Source organism: Oryctolagus cuniculus, chromosome 10 (genome assembly GCF_964237555.1).
Source record: "Oryctolagus cuniculus chromosome 10, mOryCun1.1, whole genome shotgun sequence".
In the NCBI taxonomy this organism is placed as follows: domain Eukaryota; kingdom Metazoa; phylum Chordata; class Mammalia; order Lagomorpha; family Leporidae; genus Oryctolagus; species Oryctolagus cuniculus.
In genome coordinates, this window is record NC_091441.1 from 60,720,762 (window position 1) to 60,735,359 (window position 14,598).

The 14,598-nt window shown below is 39.7% G+C and overlaps 1 protein-coding gene across 28 annotated transcripts in view; it reads right to left on the reverse strand.

The window, feature by feature from the left end:
• Positions 1–14,598, reverse strand: part of DLGAP1 (DLG associated protein 1) — a 1,071,624-nt gene that overhangs the window by 328,173 nt on the left and 728,853 nt on the right. For all 28 annotated transcript variants that reach the window (XM_070050435.1, XM_070050436.1, XM_070050434.1 and 25 more), the window contains one exon: positions 8,504–8,718. In XM_070050435.1, coding sequence (XP_069906536.1) covers positions 8,504–8,718 — 215 coding nt within the window. The remainder of the gene's footprint in view (positions 1–8,503; positions 8,719–14,598) is intronic.

The window sequence follows — 14,598 nt, forward strand, 5'->3', positions numbered from 1 at the left end:
CGGGCTGGGAAAATATTACATGTTTTGTCCAGCTCACTCAAGTCTCCAAGCAGAATCAACAGAGCTCTTAGAGAAATGTAATTCAGGCTGTTGTAAAAGATGCTTGGGAAAGTTCCTCTAAAATTTTCCAAATTAACTTTTTCAATATTTATTAAATTTGTTGTTAGGAGTTCCTCCTTTCAGGTAAACTAAATTGCTTAGGTTGTAGTTTTGATCCGGTTTCCTCCTGCTTGATACATGGGAATGTTGATGGTTTTGCTGTTCCATATGCATGCTCTGTAAAGGTGTATTTATTTAAGACTTTACCCAGCCTGCTCCAGGGAGGATCAGAGGCAGCTCCTAATGTGTCTGCCAAGGCTCCCTGCTAAAGGAGCTTTTCTCCTGCAAAAAGTCCTGCCGTAGGGGTGTGTGCTGAGGATTTCTTTAATGATGTTAAATGAATGCCAAACTAATAAATTAAACTATACTGACAAAATAGTAACCTTCAATAAAGAAATAAAAAAAATAAACACAACTGTTTCCCATGCCAGGTAAAGTGGATTTTTTCTGACTAGAAAATAATTCCAAACAAAATTCTCCACTGCAGTACCTCTAACCCTTGAATTTTAGTTTCTTTCCTTTTCATAGAGCCCATTTTTGCCATTCTTAGATTTTACCATATGTATTCAAATATATGTATTTTGACTCTTGAAAACCCAATTTTAGTAAGCATTTAATAAGTTTAGTGACATCAAGTATAAATGAATCATGCAGCACTTAAATACTATAGGGACTAAATAAATACCTGTTGTCTGCATTTTAACTGGGAATGTCGATATTAAATTGAAGAAATGGCAGTGAATAGATACACAAGACAGGACTTTTAAGGTTTTTTTGCAAACAGAAGTCTTCCCAGCAGGAGAGTGGGCAGGATCCTTGCTCAGTACTACCTAAAAGGGGTGTGGGGAGCTAGGGATTTTGGAACCCCCTCCTGGTGTCTCCCCTGCTCACATCTCTTTGCTGTCCCACAGCCATATTCCCACAGTCCTGAATGGCAAGCTGTGCAAACCCACCTGCAGTTCTAAGAAGAAGGCTCAGGTTGGGTATTGTAAACCGAGGACTAGACACAGGTTCTTGATACGTCATGACACTATACCCCCACAGCCAGACATCTGCACCTATGAGACCACCCTTTCTCCCCGAGTTGTCTGTCAGTCAGTGCCTCCTGAAGCTTTGATCTCTGGGTCATCTGGTCTTTGCTTCCTTCACTCCAGGCCATACCTGCATCAAGAAGTTCTCCATATCCTTCCTGGCTCAGCTCCACGTCGGCTACTTACACTTCCAGGCCAGACCTGACTTCACTGCAGCCTTCTGAACTCCCCTCAAATCCATCTTTCATTTTCACATTCTGCTTTGAATGTTTATTTTTTTCTGGCACCACATCTCAGTTGTTCACCGCCAGTCAGTCTTCCTTTTTCCTCTGTATAAGTAAGTGATAACATGTCTATGAGCAAGAATGACTCTCCTTGTTTTAAATGTTTTCAGTTTCTTATTGTTTTGGAAAGGTGGGGGGCAGTTGGAGGAATAGAGGATCGCAGAAGAAAGAATTACTGTCAGGGAAATATGGGAAACTATCCTGCATTTAAGTCAGTAAGGACATAAATTCATAATTATGTAGTGCAAGCTTGTGTTGTTCTAGTATCACTAGCATTGTCTAGAGTACTTGCTGTCATATGTTATCCTGGGAGGCAGGTAGGAGTGGAATGGAATGCGGAGAGTGATAGGGAAGGGAAACAGAGACATTTCATTCTATGGAGGACAACAGTGGGGGAGCTATGTCTTGCTATGTCCTTAAATTTGGTTCATATCTTTGGGAAAAACATAGCCATGCTCCCATTCCCTCTGCCCCCCATTTTCTTGGAAGAGAAGGAACACGAGGACGAGTAGGTGGGTAGGAGGGGTGTGCGGGATGCGAGGAACAGGCAGAGGACACGGTGTGCCTAGAGAGTAAAAAAAGAGGCAGAAACTTACATGAAGATAAACAAGAAAGAGAGATTCCATCAGGAGTTCCTGATGTGGAGCTGATTCATTTAAGATCTCCAGAATTCAAGTAGAAGGAGAACATCTCTCTGCCTCTTCGTAAAATATTTTACTTACCAGTATTTCTGTCCTTTCAGTTAGGCACATTTGTGTTGAGAGTCCCTTCATATAGGCTCCACCTTTCATATAGCGGAGGAACAGTGCTCCTGGACATCATGAGTCAACGGCAGCTGGAGCACTGTGTGGAGAGGTTCCATCTGCACTGAACTGGGAGGGTGCTGGGATCTGCTGATGCTCTCTGCCATGGACCTGGATGGAGGAGCTGTGGTGGGAGCCACCTAAGTACTGCCACCCATGCTAAGAGCTCGAGACTCTCATTTCACTGGGGAGGGATCTCTATTAGACCAGTTGCCCAAAGACATAGAGCTATTTAGTATTTTGCTATTTTATCTAAAACTAGAAAAATGTTCAGGGAAAAAATGTTCTGGGAAAAAATAACCATCCTAAAAATGAAAAACTGTCTTCAGGTATTTAGGGTAGAAAATAAACTTTCCTCGTCTATTGTTAGACACTTAATCAAAGTTGCCAGGAGCTCTAACTGGCCTCCTACAAGTTTCAGGCCCTTCTAGCAAATTTCAGAGAAATTTCAAAATTTATACTATTAAAGATTGACTATTTCTTCCAGGGGAAAAATTCTCTTAATTCCTGAATGGAGGGATAAAGAAGTATAAATTAATTTATAAGTGCTATTTGTCTTGGATTACTGGCTATTTGAATTTGACTTTAGAAACTTTTATATGATCATTCACTTAATATAATTTTTAAAAATGTTTTTTCTGCAATATAGCAAATAAAAGTCCAAGATGGGATTTGGGCATGGTTTTGACTAATCCTGATAGCAGGCAGTAGTGTTAGTTCTGGAATGAATGAAACATTACAGTAAAACCATGGAACAGACAAGTTCTTCATCAGAACCAAGCTATGCTGGTGCACTGAGGGAGCTCTGGCCCCCAAACATGTCTAAAAATTTACTGATAAAGAGGCTGGCCCCATGGCGCAGTAGGTTAATCCTTCGCCTGTGGCGCCAGCATCCCATATGGGCACCGGTTCTAGTCCCAGCTGCCCCTCTTCCAATCCAGCTCTCTGCTAGTGCCTGGGAAAGCAGTAGAAGATGGCCCAAGTGCTTGGGCCCCTGCACCCACATGGGAGACCAGCAGGAAGCACCTGGCTCCTGGCTTCAGATTGGTGCAGCTCAGGCCGTTGCGGCCATCTGGGGAGTGAACCAACGGAAGGAAGACCTTTCTCTCTGTGTCTCCCTCTCACTGTCTGTAACTACCTCTGAAATAAATAAAATCTTTAAAAAATAAAACAAAACAAACTTACTGTTAAATATTCAGAAGGACATTTTGAAAATATGAACATTCTTGTGTGATATTTCCATTTCACACTTACCATTACCTAAGAACTAAGGAAAAAGGCAAAGCTAGTGATGATACAAATGGATTTATTGACAACTGAGGAATATGAGAAGAGAATGAGATAAATAGTAGTTTTTAGACAGTGGCTACAGCAAGAGTCTTGGAGGCCCAGAAATTGATTTACTCGTCTCAACACTATTCTTAACTCCAGAATGTTCAGCTGACCTAAGACTTGATATATCTGAAGACCCAATCATTAACATTAAGTAGCTGATGAAAAACATTCACAGAAATAAACCCTCCAAATGCCTTAAAAGGGAAAATAAAGAAGAAAAACAATGTTAAGAAGTGTAGGAGTGCCTTCTTGCCAACATTTCTGAGGGAACATGGGAGCTGAAACCTCAGACTAAATGTTGCCCCAATCTCACATGACTAATTTTAGTTATCTTGGTTCATGGCTATGATTCATTCCTGAAGCTGTGAATTGCTGGGGAGGAAGGAGGAAAAATTAACTTAAATGTCAAAGAAGTAGGAACATAAATATACTTTTCTTTTTTGGGGGAACTAGAATTCCAGGATATGGGGATCGTTTTTCGGCAGCTGCTGAATGCTTCCAACTTCTAGAAAAATAATGATCTCTAGTCAAAACATCATCAAGGAATAACAGACAGAACCAATTATGCCCCCATAGTGGATTTTTCTTTTCTCCTTGTGTACCTCTTTAAATCCCATGAAATTAGACATCATTAATAATCATATGAAGTTGAGCATGATGGAAGCTTAATATGTAGACTACAGTGATAAATGCAACGAAACAATAGGTAAGGGAGAAATGAATAGAGATAAGTAGAACTATGAGAACTAATATTGGGGAATGGAAGGGGTGTTTGAATGGTGGTCACATGTACTCTTGTCTGATAAGCAATGGGACAACAGATGTTTTGGTGACACCCCATTCTCAGTAAAGAAAACATGATTTTCAGTTTACAAGGTGCTTTTTAGTAAATTGACTTCCCCTAGGTTCAGGAAGGAAATAGTCACCAACTCTTACTCAGGTCATTGCCTCAACTAGCTGACACTCTACCATCAGCCTAGGTCCTATCTCTGTGTTTGCTTCTCTCTACTCTTAAAACTTCTGAGCTATAAGAGAAATAATTGACAGGTGTAAAACATATGGTTCAGGACATTAGAGGAAGATAATATTGTATAGAAGGCAAATGAGAAAGAAAGAGTTCCAATGACTTTTGGGTAGATTTTCCACACCCCTGAAGCATGAAGACAGTAGGCCCCAGGCATGAGTGTGAAGGCTGATTTCGGCACCTGAAGGCTGTCTATCCTCAGCCTCCCCCAGGGAACTTTCCTCATCTTCCTCACAGCTCTGCTCCTTTCTGTTCTCCTTATATCTGGGTATTGCTGTGAGCAGCCATATCACTGCACCTCATGACTCAATACTCAACTGTGACGATGCATCCTGATCATAATCAAACAGGATCCTCAGGAGGCGAAAAGGCATTCTGCTGGGTGCAGAGTCCCATAGCTTAGTTTGCATATGAGGAAACTGTATTCAAGGTCTAAGTGACTTTATTGCCCATCAGTTCTGTCTTTTGCATCTTCTGGAAGATGTCAATGAGTACCATGGTCATGATCACCTGTTATTGTTTCTAGTGGAGAGATGTTTTAAGGTTTCTGTAGATGGTAACTGTCAGAAGGGTCCTTGGCCATCCTCATTTTAGACTACTTTGGCTCACTGTCACTGTTAAAAGTCCAGTGTTTTTTTTTTTTTTTTTTCCTAGATTGGGTATATTTAATTATCTCTGCTTCTGCTAGGTATGCCAAAGTGCAATGAAGATTTGTTATTTTTTATTTCCACCATTAACTTTCACCTTGTGTGGTCATGCTGTGTGTTGAATTATGTTTCCTAAATAGATAAGTTGAAGTCCTCATTCCTAGTATCTCTGAATGTGACCTTACAATAGCTCCTCCTATCCTTAGGGGATATGTTCCAAGACCATTAGTGAATGACTAAAACCTCAGATGGAACTGAACCCTATAAATTCCATGTTTTTTCTTCTGTCCATATGTTTGTGATAAAGTTTAATTTATAAACTAGGCACAGTAAGATATTAGCTATAATAACAATAAATGCGTAATGATAAATTAGAATTATAACAGTATACTAAAATAAAATAATTAGTATTACTTCTGTTTTTCTATGGGGCCATTATTTTTTTTTATCTTTTATTTAATGAATATAAATTTCCAAAGTACGACTCATGGGTTACAATGGCTTTCCCCCCCATACCGTCCCTCCCACCCACAACCCTCCCCTTTCCCACTCCCTCTCCCCTTCCATTCACATCAAGATTCATTTTCGATTATCTTAATATACAGAAGATCAGCTTAGTATACCTTAAGTAAGGATTTCAACAGTTTGTTCCCACACAGAAACATAAAGTGAAAAATAATAGATGATTTTTTTTTAAATGATGATGAAATCAGATCAGACCTATTGTCATGTTTAATCCCAGTGAGAGTCAAGTTGGGAATTGATAATTTCTTTTTTCTTTTTTTTTTTTTTTTTTTTTTTTTACAGAAGATCAGTTTAGTGTACATTAAGTAAAGATTTCAATCGTTTGCACCTCTATGGGGCCATTATTAAGTAAACTGATGTGTTACTTGAATACAAACTTTGAGTCTGTAACAGTCAATCTGATGACCAAGGTAGCTAAATGACTAACAGTGGGTAGTGTGTACAGAATGGATACATTGGACAAAGGGATGATTCATGTCCTGGGCAGGACAGAACAACAAGATGGTGTGATATTTTATCACACTAGTCAGAATGGAGCACAATTTAAAACTTATGAATTATTTCTGAAAATTTCTATTTAATAGTTTTGGACCACAGTCAATTATGGGTAACTGAAACCAAGAAATGTGAAACCCTGGATAAGAGAGGAGGACTACGGATTTGGAAGTGGGGTCTCCAGATCAAGTTAAGATGAAGTCATTAGGGAGGGACTCAAAAGACAGCCAGATGAAGACACAGAATGAGAGCACTGCATGATGACAAAGGCTACTGTAGCTAGAGTCAAGGGCTGCAAAGCATTGCTGGCCACAAGCCACAACCAGAACCTACAGGCATCCTCTCCAGGCTGCAGAGAGACCATGGCCTGGCTGGCACTTTGGTCTCTGACTTTCAGCTTACAGGACTGTGGCACAACACATTTCTCTTGTTCCAAGCCATCATGTTTGCAGTTCTTTGTAAGACAGCCTGGGAAAGCTAACACGTGCAGTAAGAAGGCACAGAGAAAGTGTGCTGGAAGCTGAAGCACACAAGGAAGAGCTTCTTTTCATGAGTTGCTTTACTAATGTATCAGTACTAATGCCTGATAAAAATGATCCACAGGGGCCGGTGCCATGGCTCACTTGGTTAATCCTCTGCCTGCGGCGCCGGCATCCCATATGGGTGCCTGGTTCTAGTCCCGGCTGCCCTCTTCCAGTCCAGCTCTCTGCTGTGGCCCTGGAGGGCAGTGGAGGATGGCCCAAGTGCTTGGGCCCCTGCACCCACATGGGAGACCAGCAGGAAGCACCTGGCTCCTGGCTTCAATCGGTGCAGCACCGGCCGTAGCAGTCATTTGGGGGAGGGGGGTGTGAACCAATGGAAGGAAAACCTTTCTCTCTGTCTCTCTCACTGTCTATAACTCTACCTGTAAAAAAAAAAGTATAAAAAAATGATTCACAGCGGTTCCACAAGATTCCTTGAGAAAGAATTAACAAGGAACTCCCCCCGTCCATTCTTCAAAATATAACACAATTTGTTATTTAAATAAATCTCCACCATATACTAGACAGCTAATTTTAAGTGTTCTTGATTAACCATCTGGTTTGTTTCCCTTAACCCAATTGCCTTGCCTTAATCTTTTCTGTTTTGTTTGTCTTTTAATATTTTACTTTGTAACAATACTTATGCATGAAGAGTAATATATATTTCATCAAAATATGGAATCCAGGATACTTTAAAAATACTAATTATCTGTAATATATATTTTCAGGTTCAAATGGAATTCTGTCTTTGGATTCATATTCCAAAGTTCTGACTTACTCCATAAATAGTATCAAAAATTAAATCAGGGGAAGGCATTTGGTGAAGCAATTTAGATGCCTGCATCCCACATCTGAATGCCTGGGTTCAAGTCCTGACTACTCCTCATTCCAACTTCTTGGTAGCACAAAACCTGGGAGTCATCAGGTGACGGCTCAAGTAGTTGGGTTGTTGCTTCTAATACGGAAGAACTGGCAAAAGCCACAGACCTGTCTGTTATGAGCATTTGAGGAGTAAACTAATTAATGGGAGAGCTCTTCCTGTCTGTCTTTCTTTCTCTCTATATCTCTCTGCCATTCATATAAAACAAGTAAACAAAAAACCAGAGACCTTAGTTAAAATAATCACTTTCAGTAGTCTTTGTAATGCTGTTATCCATTTACAAATAGCCCAAATATAGGTAGGAACTACTTACAATCACAATTTCAAAATATAAATCCCACTTTATAGTGCTTAAAATTTAGTGTGTACTAAGTATTCATATTTAAAAATGCATATCAAGAACCTTTATGTATTATCCAATTTTTAACCATGGCCACGTTATATAAGCTCTAAGACTATCTCATCTTTTACTCAATTGTTTGAAAAATTGAAGAGTTTTCCAGGAAGAGTTCCTCTGTATATTAGTAGCTCCACAAATGTCCAAGAACTGGTATCCATGGATCTTTTCATTAACCATAAATCTTAACCCTTTTCAGAAGCCATCTTAGATGCTTCAAGCCTTTCTTCTTGGAGTTTGGTATTTAGCTAATGATCTATAGGGACCTGAGTGTCCCTACTTTTGAAGGTACGGGGATATACAGGTCAGATCCAGTGTCAAAATTAACAGACGGTTTAGTGCAGCACGCTGTTCCACCCGTAAGATGGGCCCTGCCTCACCTTCTTCAGGAGTGGTACAATTTGAGCCTAGGTGACAATACAAGGAACCAGACTATCAGAATATCATGTTGGGATTACTTACTTGAGTGTGGTGAGTTCTGTAAGGGATGGCTGAGTGGCCTTGAGATAGCTTTCTCTCCGTGCAGCAACTTTGGGAGAAGGCTTGGGGCTTGTGTCAGAGTCCCCACTATCTTCATCCCCCATGGCCTTGATATAGCTGCCACTGCGCATTCTTCTGCAAGGGATTTCATCGTCTTTACCTCGAGGGGTGTACCCTGCCCATTCATCTTGAGGAACCTAAAGAGACAGAAAACATCGAGATTCGCTTTTTATAAAATCCTACCTTTTCTTTCCTTTTTTTTTTTTTTAGCTGACCTTGGATATGGGCAATATAGATAACTATCTAAAGCTTAAGCTATTAACCTTTCAATAACAGTGTTTTACTGGGTTAGTTTCACAAGTTTTTTTTTTCTTCTTTCTTCTTCCTTTTTTTTTTTTTGGGGGAACATGCACATCCAAGTCTAAATCTTTTAAACAACCTGGGTATTAGGAAAAATTAAAACCACTGGTTTTGATTCATGTATATGTCTTAGTTTTCAAATGCTGATAATAGTTGAGTCAGACATAAGAATGCCACTAGAAGGGAGAGCAATTTTATTTGATTTACTAAATAATTTCTTTTCAAAGGTCATTTAGGATTCAAGACTGTTTCCTCATTTATCTCCACCTTTCCTTAATCTTCCATCTTTATCATCTCATTTTCAGTTTATCCTCCTCCTAAACCAGTGGTCTACACCATCTGTATTCACTCCTTAACCCCCTACTCTTTCTGAACTACTCTCAATTTTGATTTAGCTTTGACTAGACATGCTTAAATCACATTTGTAAGTTTCCAATGATCTCATGAGAGCTCAGGGACTTTTCTTGATGTTTGTTGGCCTGAGCATGCCCAGGCTCATAAACACACACAGATACATGCACACCACCTTTTGAGAGTTCCTCCTCCGTTGGTTTTCGGGTTGTTCTACTTACCTGTTACAGCTACTCCTTATCTGAATTGCTCTTTTCTCTTGCTTTTCTGGTTTCTAGACCCTAGTTGTGGGAACCACATAAGAGAATGCTATCAGGGCCCTGCCCTTTGGTCTTTCCACAACCATTTCTTTGGAGTTTATTAGAATATTACACCATATTTTTAAGGCTTCTTTATGACTTTTTCTTCAATTCCTCTCAGATTTTCCACCTCAACCTGAATTCAACCTAGGATCTCATTCTTCTTCCATTTGGTGAAAGAAATGCATAATAACTACTCTATCCATCAAGAAGAAACATTATAGGGCTCAGAACATTGCACTGGGCTTAATTAAGACAGGGGACGAAGGTGGGAAGGCTAAAGAGAGGAGAAAACAAAATAGAAGCAAGTTTGGGAGCAGTTCCAAATCAACATGCTAGGAAGTGTAAGATGTGGTATCATGAATGAAATCTGTACTAAAGAGACACTAGAAATGAGAGTTAGTAGCAATGTGATATGGAAAGAGTCCTTAGGAAGGGCTTCTTAGCACTGGCCAGTTTGTAATGAGAAGATAAAAAGATATTTAATATTTTAATGCTATTTACTGATTATCCTTTAATGCAATACAGTATTTCATGATTCACATTTAACTCTGCTAAGTGATTTACTTACAGGATATTGTTTCATCAGTACAACACTGCACTTTTTTTATATTTTGCTCAGAGGAGCTCAGAGAGCTTAGGTAACTTGCCAAAGGATACATAACTAGTAAATGTCAGCGCTGAGATTCAAAGTATTCTGGTTTAACTCTAGAGGTTAGAATGAAATGAATTTAAAATTTATGATTAATAATATATGAATTTGAAATCTTGAGTGTTAGACATGCACTTATAAGACATGGATTTCTAAATATCGAAGTTCTGGGAGGTGAGAATAGATGGTCTATTAAAAAGCACTGTTCTTTCCTCCTCAAGTTATGAATTTATCTGCATAGTTTGAAAGTCTAGAAGCATCAGACTGAAGAGCTGCTACTGTTCATGGACTTGAAAACAGCAATTTGTAGGTTCTAATTCTGAAAAGTGTTTGAGTTTAAGCTTCACTCTGCAGCATGTTTTTTACTTAACAAGTCCTTATATCGTGCTTCATGTGCTTCCTGTGTGTGGGCTCTGCTTTCTGTGCTTTATGGGAGTTAACTGATTTGATACATACAGATGAGGTTTTTTTTTATTATTATTATCCCATTTTACTAATGAGGAAACTAAAATTATATAACTCACTCAAAGTTGCAGCTTTAAGGCACAGTTTCTGCAGGGCAGCTCCTGGGACCTTGCTGTTGACTGCTGCTTTGGTTTGTGTGTCCCACAAAGGTCTATTAAAGGTTTCATTCCCTGGATGTTGATACTGGGAGGTAGTGAAACCTCTAATAGATGAGTCCTAATGGGAGGTCCCAAAGTCTTCTCAGAAGGGAGTTCTCATGCAACAACTTGAGTTGTCCAGAGAGGGTTATTATAAAAGCCTGAGTTTGACTCCACTCAACTCTCTCTCTTTGTTCCTGGCATGAAATGTGGTTATGTTTCCATGTGTACTTCCACCGCTGCTATCCACCATGGCTCATTACAACCACTGTTTGCTGCTGCCTCTCTTTCTAGGCTTTGCTTTGTAGCACCTGCAGTGCTGAACAATTATGGCCCATGATGCCTTTGTGATCCTTCCCATTTGATGCACTTGCCATTTATTAATTGTCCTAGTAGCACTCTGGAGTTTTTATGTTTTTAGCTAAGAAGCATAAAAATCACCACAGCAACAAGGATTTCTTAGGAAATTATAAATGCTGAGAATAGTTTTGTATTCTTTCAACTGGCAGGTGACTCACTGCATAGATAAGACCATGTTCAGAACTTTAGCAAATACATTTTACAAATTAACTTGGTAGAGCTGAGGGTTGTAGATGATGCATACTTACTTGCCATTTCTCAGTTCTGATGCAAAGTTGATAACCATTGCTTTCTGGAATATTGAGACTAGTAACACATTGGTTCATATTACTCATGAAACAAAACATGGTGGATTTCTGCTTAGATGTTATTTTCAAAGTTAGTTTATGATAGAAGCTTGGCTTGTACAAGAAGCAGTCTGTAACTGTTGCTAAGGGAACCAGCTAAGAACTATTTAATCTGTATACCATTCAATTAAACATGCTTTCAAATGATAATAGCTTAGAAGTATAGAAGTGGCTTCTATGGGAATGGAGTGGAATTTGAATATCAGTGTACCATTCATACACCTAAAGGTAACACACAAGAAGATTACATATAATGGAATACAAAAATTGGCTGTGTGGAAAATGTAAAGACTCAGAAAGTCAAGACAATGGAGAAGAAAAACACTACCACTGAACTGTAGAGACTAAGAAAATTGTTACAATCAAACTAGTAATATGATTACAAATATAGTCTACTTGTAATTATATTTTATACTAGGATATCAACTGAATATAAGTCAGTTAACATTGTAAGATGCCGCTGCTTTTAGGTCTCCAAGATATCTATGGCTGGCCAGCCTTAAAAAGTACCCATGAAGAGGCAAATTTCTAATGTTTATGCTCACATATATATAGTACTCTCATCAATTGTATTACATACAGTAATACATCCCTATTCACTATACATCTCTTATCATTCCTATTTTACAGATGGAAAAACTGAAGCAAAGAGGTGAAGTGACATATCCAGTGTCATACTCAGTGAGTGAAAGCAAAGCTGATGTTGGAATTCATTCATTCAGTATCACACTTACCTGGAAACACATTATGTTTCTTGCACTGTCCTGGATCATAGAAACAATGAGAGGTTTACGCCTCTTTTACCTTTTCCATTCTGTGACCCCATCTCTGTGACTGCAAGCAGGACAGAGTAGAGCCTTCATGCAGCCCAGAGCCTCCATTGGCCCCCTAGCTGCTGGCCTCCACGGTTCTTATATATATGGAATACATAGGTTCAGCGACAAGACTTCAAAAACAAAAACTGGTTTCCATGGAGTTTATCCCCACTATTTCTGCTTTTTAGGCCCAAAGGGGGCATTTGTAATGAGATCCATGGCTTACCCATGTTGGCCTAAGGGTTGCAGGCTCCATTCTCAGTTCTCCAGACAGGGGTGAGGCCCCAGGACAGAATGCAATGGAGTACCTCTCGAAGAGCGATGCTAGCTTGTAAATGATGGGCATAGAGTGTACATTAGGAACTAAAGTTTTTGTTTAGTATATTTCAATTATTTCTGCCTATACTTTACAAAAAAAAAAAAAACTGAACGGCATCAGCATCTTTTGCAAAAGCCAAGGTCAACCATTATCAGGGAAGATCTGTGTGCTTAGTAACAGGACCGAGTGCTGGAGGTGGTCCAAAGTTTCCATGGAACAGGCTTTTATGAAGTACTTCCTGTGTGCTTGTAGGTATTACTTCATTTAAAGCATGTCTAATTTTGTGGGGGTGGGAAACCGAAGCACAGAGAAATTAATTAGCTTGTCCATGAGTTCACCCATCAACCAGCCCAGCATAAATTCAAATCTGGGCCATGTAATGGCAGAGCCCACCCCTCTAAGACCTCAGCCACACCACTTCCCCTGGTTTCAGAGAGTTTTCACAGTAGTTGGAGAAAGAAAACAAAGAAGATTTAGTGTAAATAAAACATCATTGTAGTGATTATGTAGGTACTCAGTATGATTACATGGATCATAGGTTGAAAAACTTTCTCTGCCCTCCATGCAGTCTCAAACACTACCACACAACTCTGTCCTTATGTCAAATCAGTTACAGAGAACTCTGAATGAGTGGGCATGACTGTGTACCAATAAAACTTTAATTAGAAAACCACTCAGTGGACCAGATTTCATTTGCAAGCTATACTTTTATGACCCTTTCTATAGGTGGTACACATTACAGATTTCATAAAGGAGAAGGTTAATTCAGGTTGGAAGAACTGAAGTGGAGGGAGCTTTTGGAGAACTGAGTTCAGTTCTGAAGGAATATGGGATGAGTTTGCAAGATTCCATGTGAACTGGCCCTGTCCTATAGCATCTCTTCAAATTGTTTCCTTCTTGTTCAGTGTGGCCAGGTTGGCTTTCTTCTTTCTTTCTTTCTTTTTTTTGGTGACAAATGGAAAAAGACAGAGAGCTTTTATTTTGCTGGTTCATTCCCCAAATGCTTGCAATAGCTGGGTCTGGGTTGATCCAGGTCACCTCTGTCGGTGACAGTAATCCAATCACTTGTGCCATTACCTACTGCCTATCAGGATTTGCACTGGCACGAAGCTGGAGTCATAAGCCAGAGCTAGGAATTGAATCCATCACTTCAATATGGGACTTGGACATCCCATCCAACATTTAAACCACTAGGCTGACGCCCATGTTCCTTCCCCCTGGCTGGCATTTTCATTCCTAGACTTTGATTGCATAAAGGCTTTTCTTACTAGAGACTACACTGGCCCATCCATTCGCCTGGAAGCTCCTCCTCCAGATTCTCCCAAGGCTCATCAGAGCTCCTCTCAGATGCTACCTCTTTAGGATATCTTCTCTGAAGAACAAGTTGAAGCAGCCTCCCTCCAGTCACCCTAACACATCTACTTATCTTATTTACCTCATAGTACTTTTTCTGTTCATTTGGGAGTGTGCTTGTCTGTTTCCTATTTCTTCCAGTGCTCCTTTCAGGATATAAATTCCATGAAACGGAATTAACATTTCTATTGTTGACTTCTGTATATTCCCAGCACCTAGATCACGGCTAGAAAATAGCCAATCAACAGCTCATGACAAGAGCCTAGGGTGATTACCGAGGCCATAAACAAGAGACCCAGACTGGCTTTGGCCTGACCCACAGTCCAGTCCCTGTTGTGGACATCCCTGGAGTGAACAAACAAATGGAAGACCTCAGTCTCTCTTGCACCCCCACGCACTCTCTCTCCCTCCCTCCTTACCTCCCTCCCTTCTCTCTGTCTCTCTGCTTCTCAAATACATAAATGTATATATGCATGTATATAAAAATTATAGACTGGCTGCACCTGAAACAGAAAATGTACACTAATTCTCATTTTGTCATATCAAAAATAAAGCTCTCAACTGGAGTATCAATGCTTAAACAGAAACATTAAAAAGCAAATAATCCTTTTTCTAACCC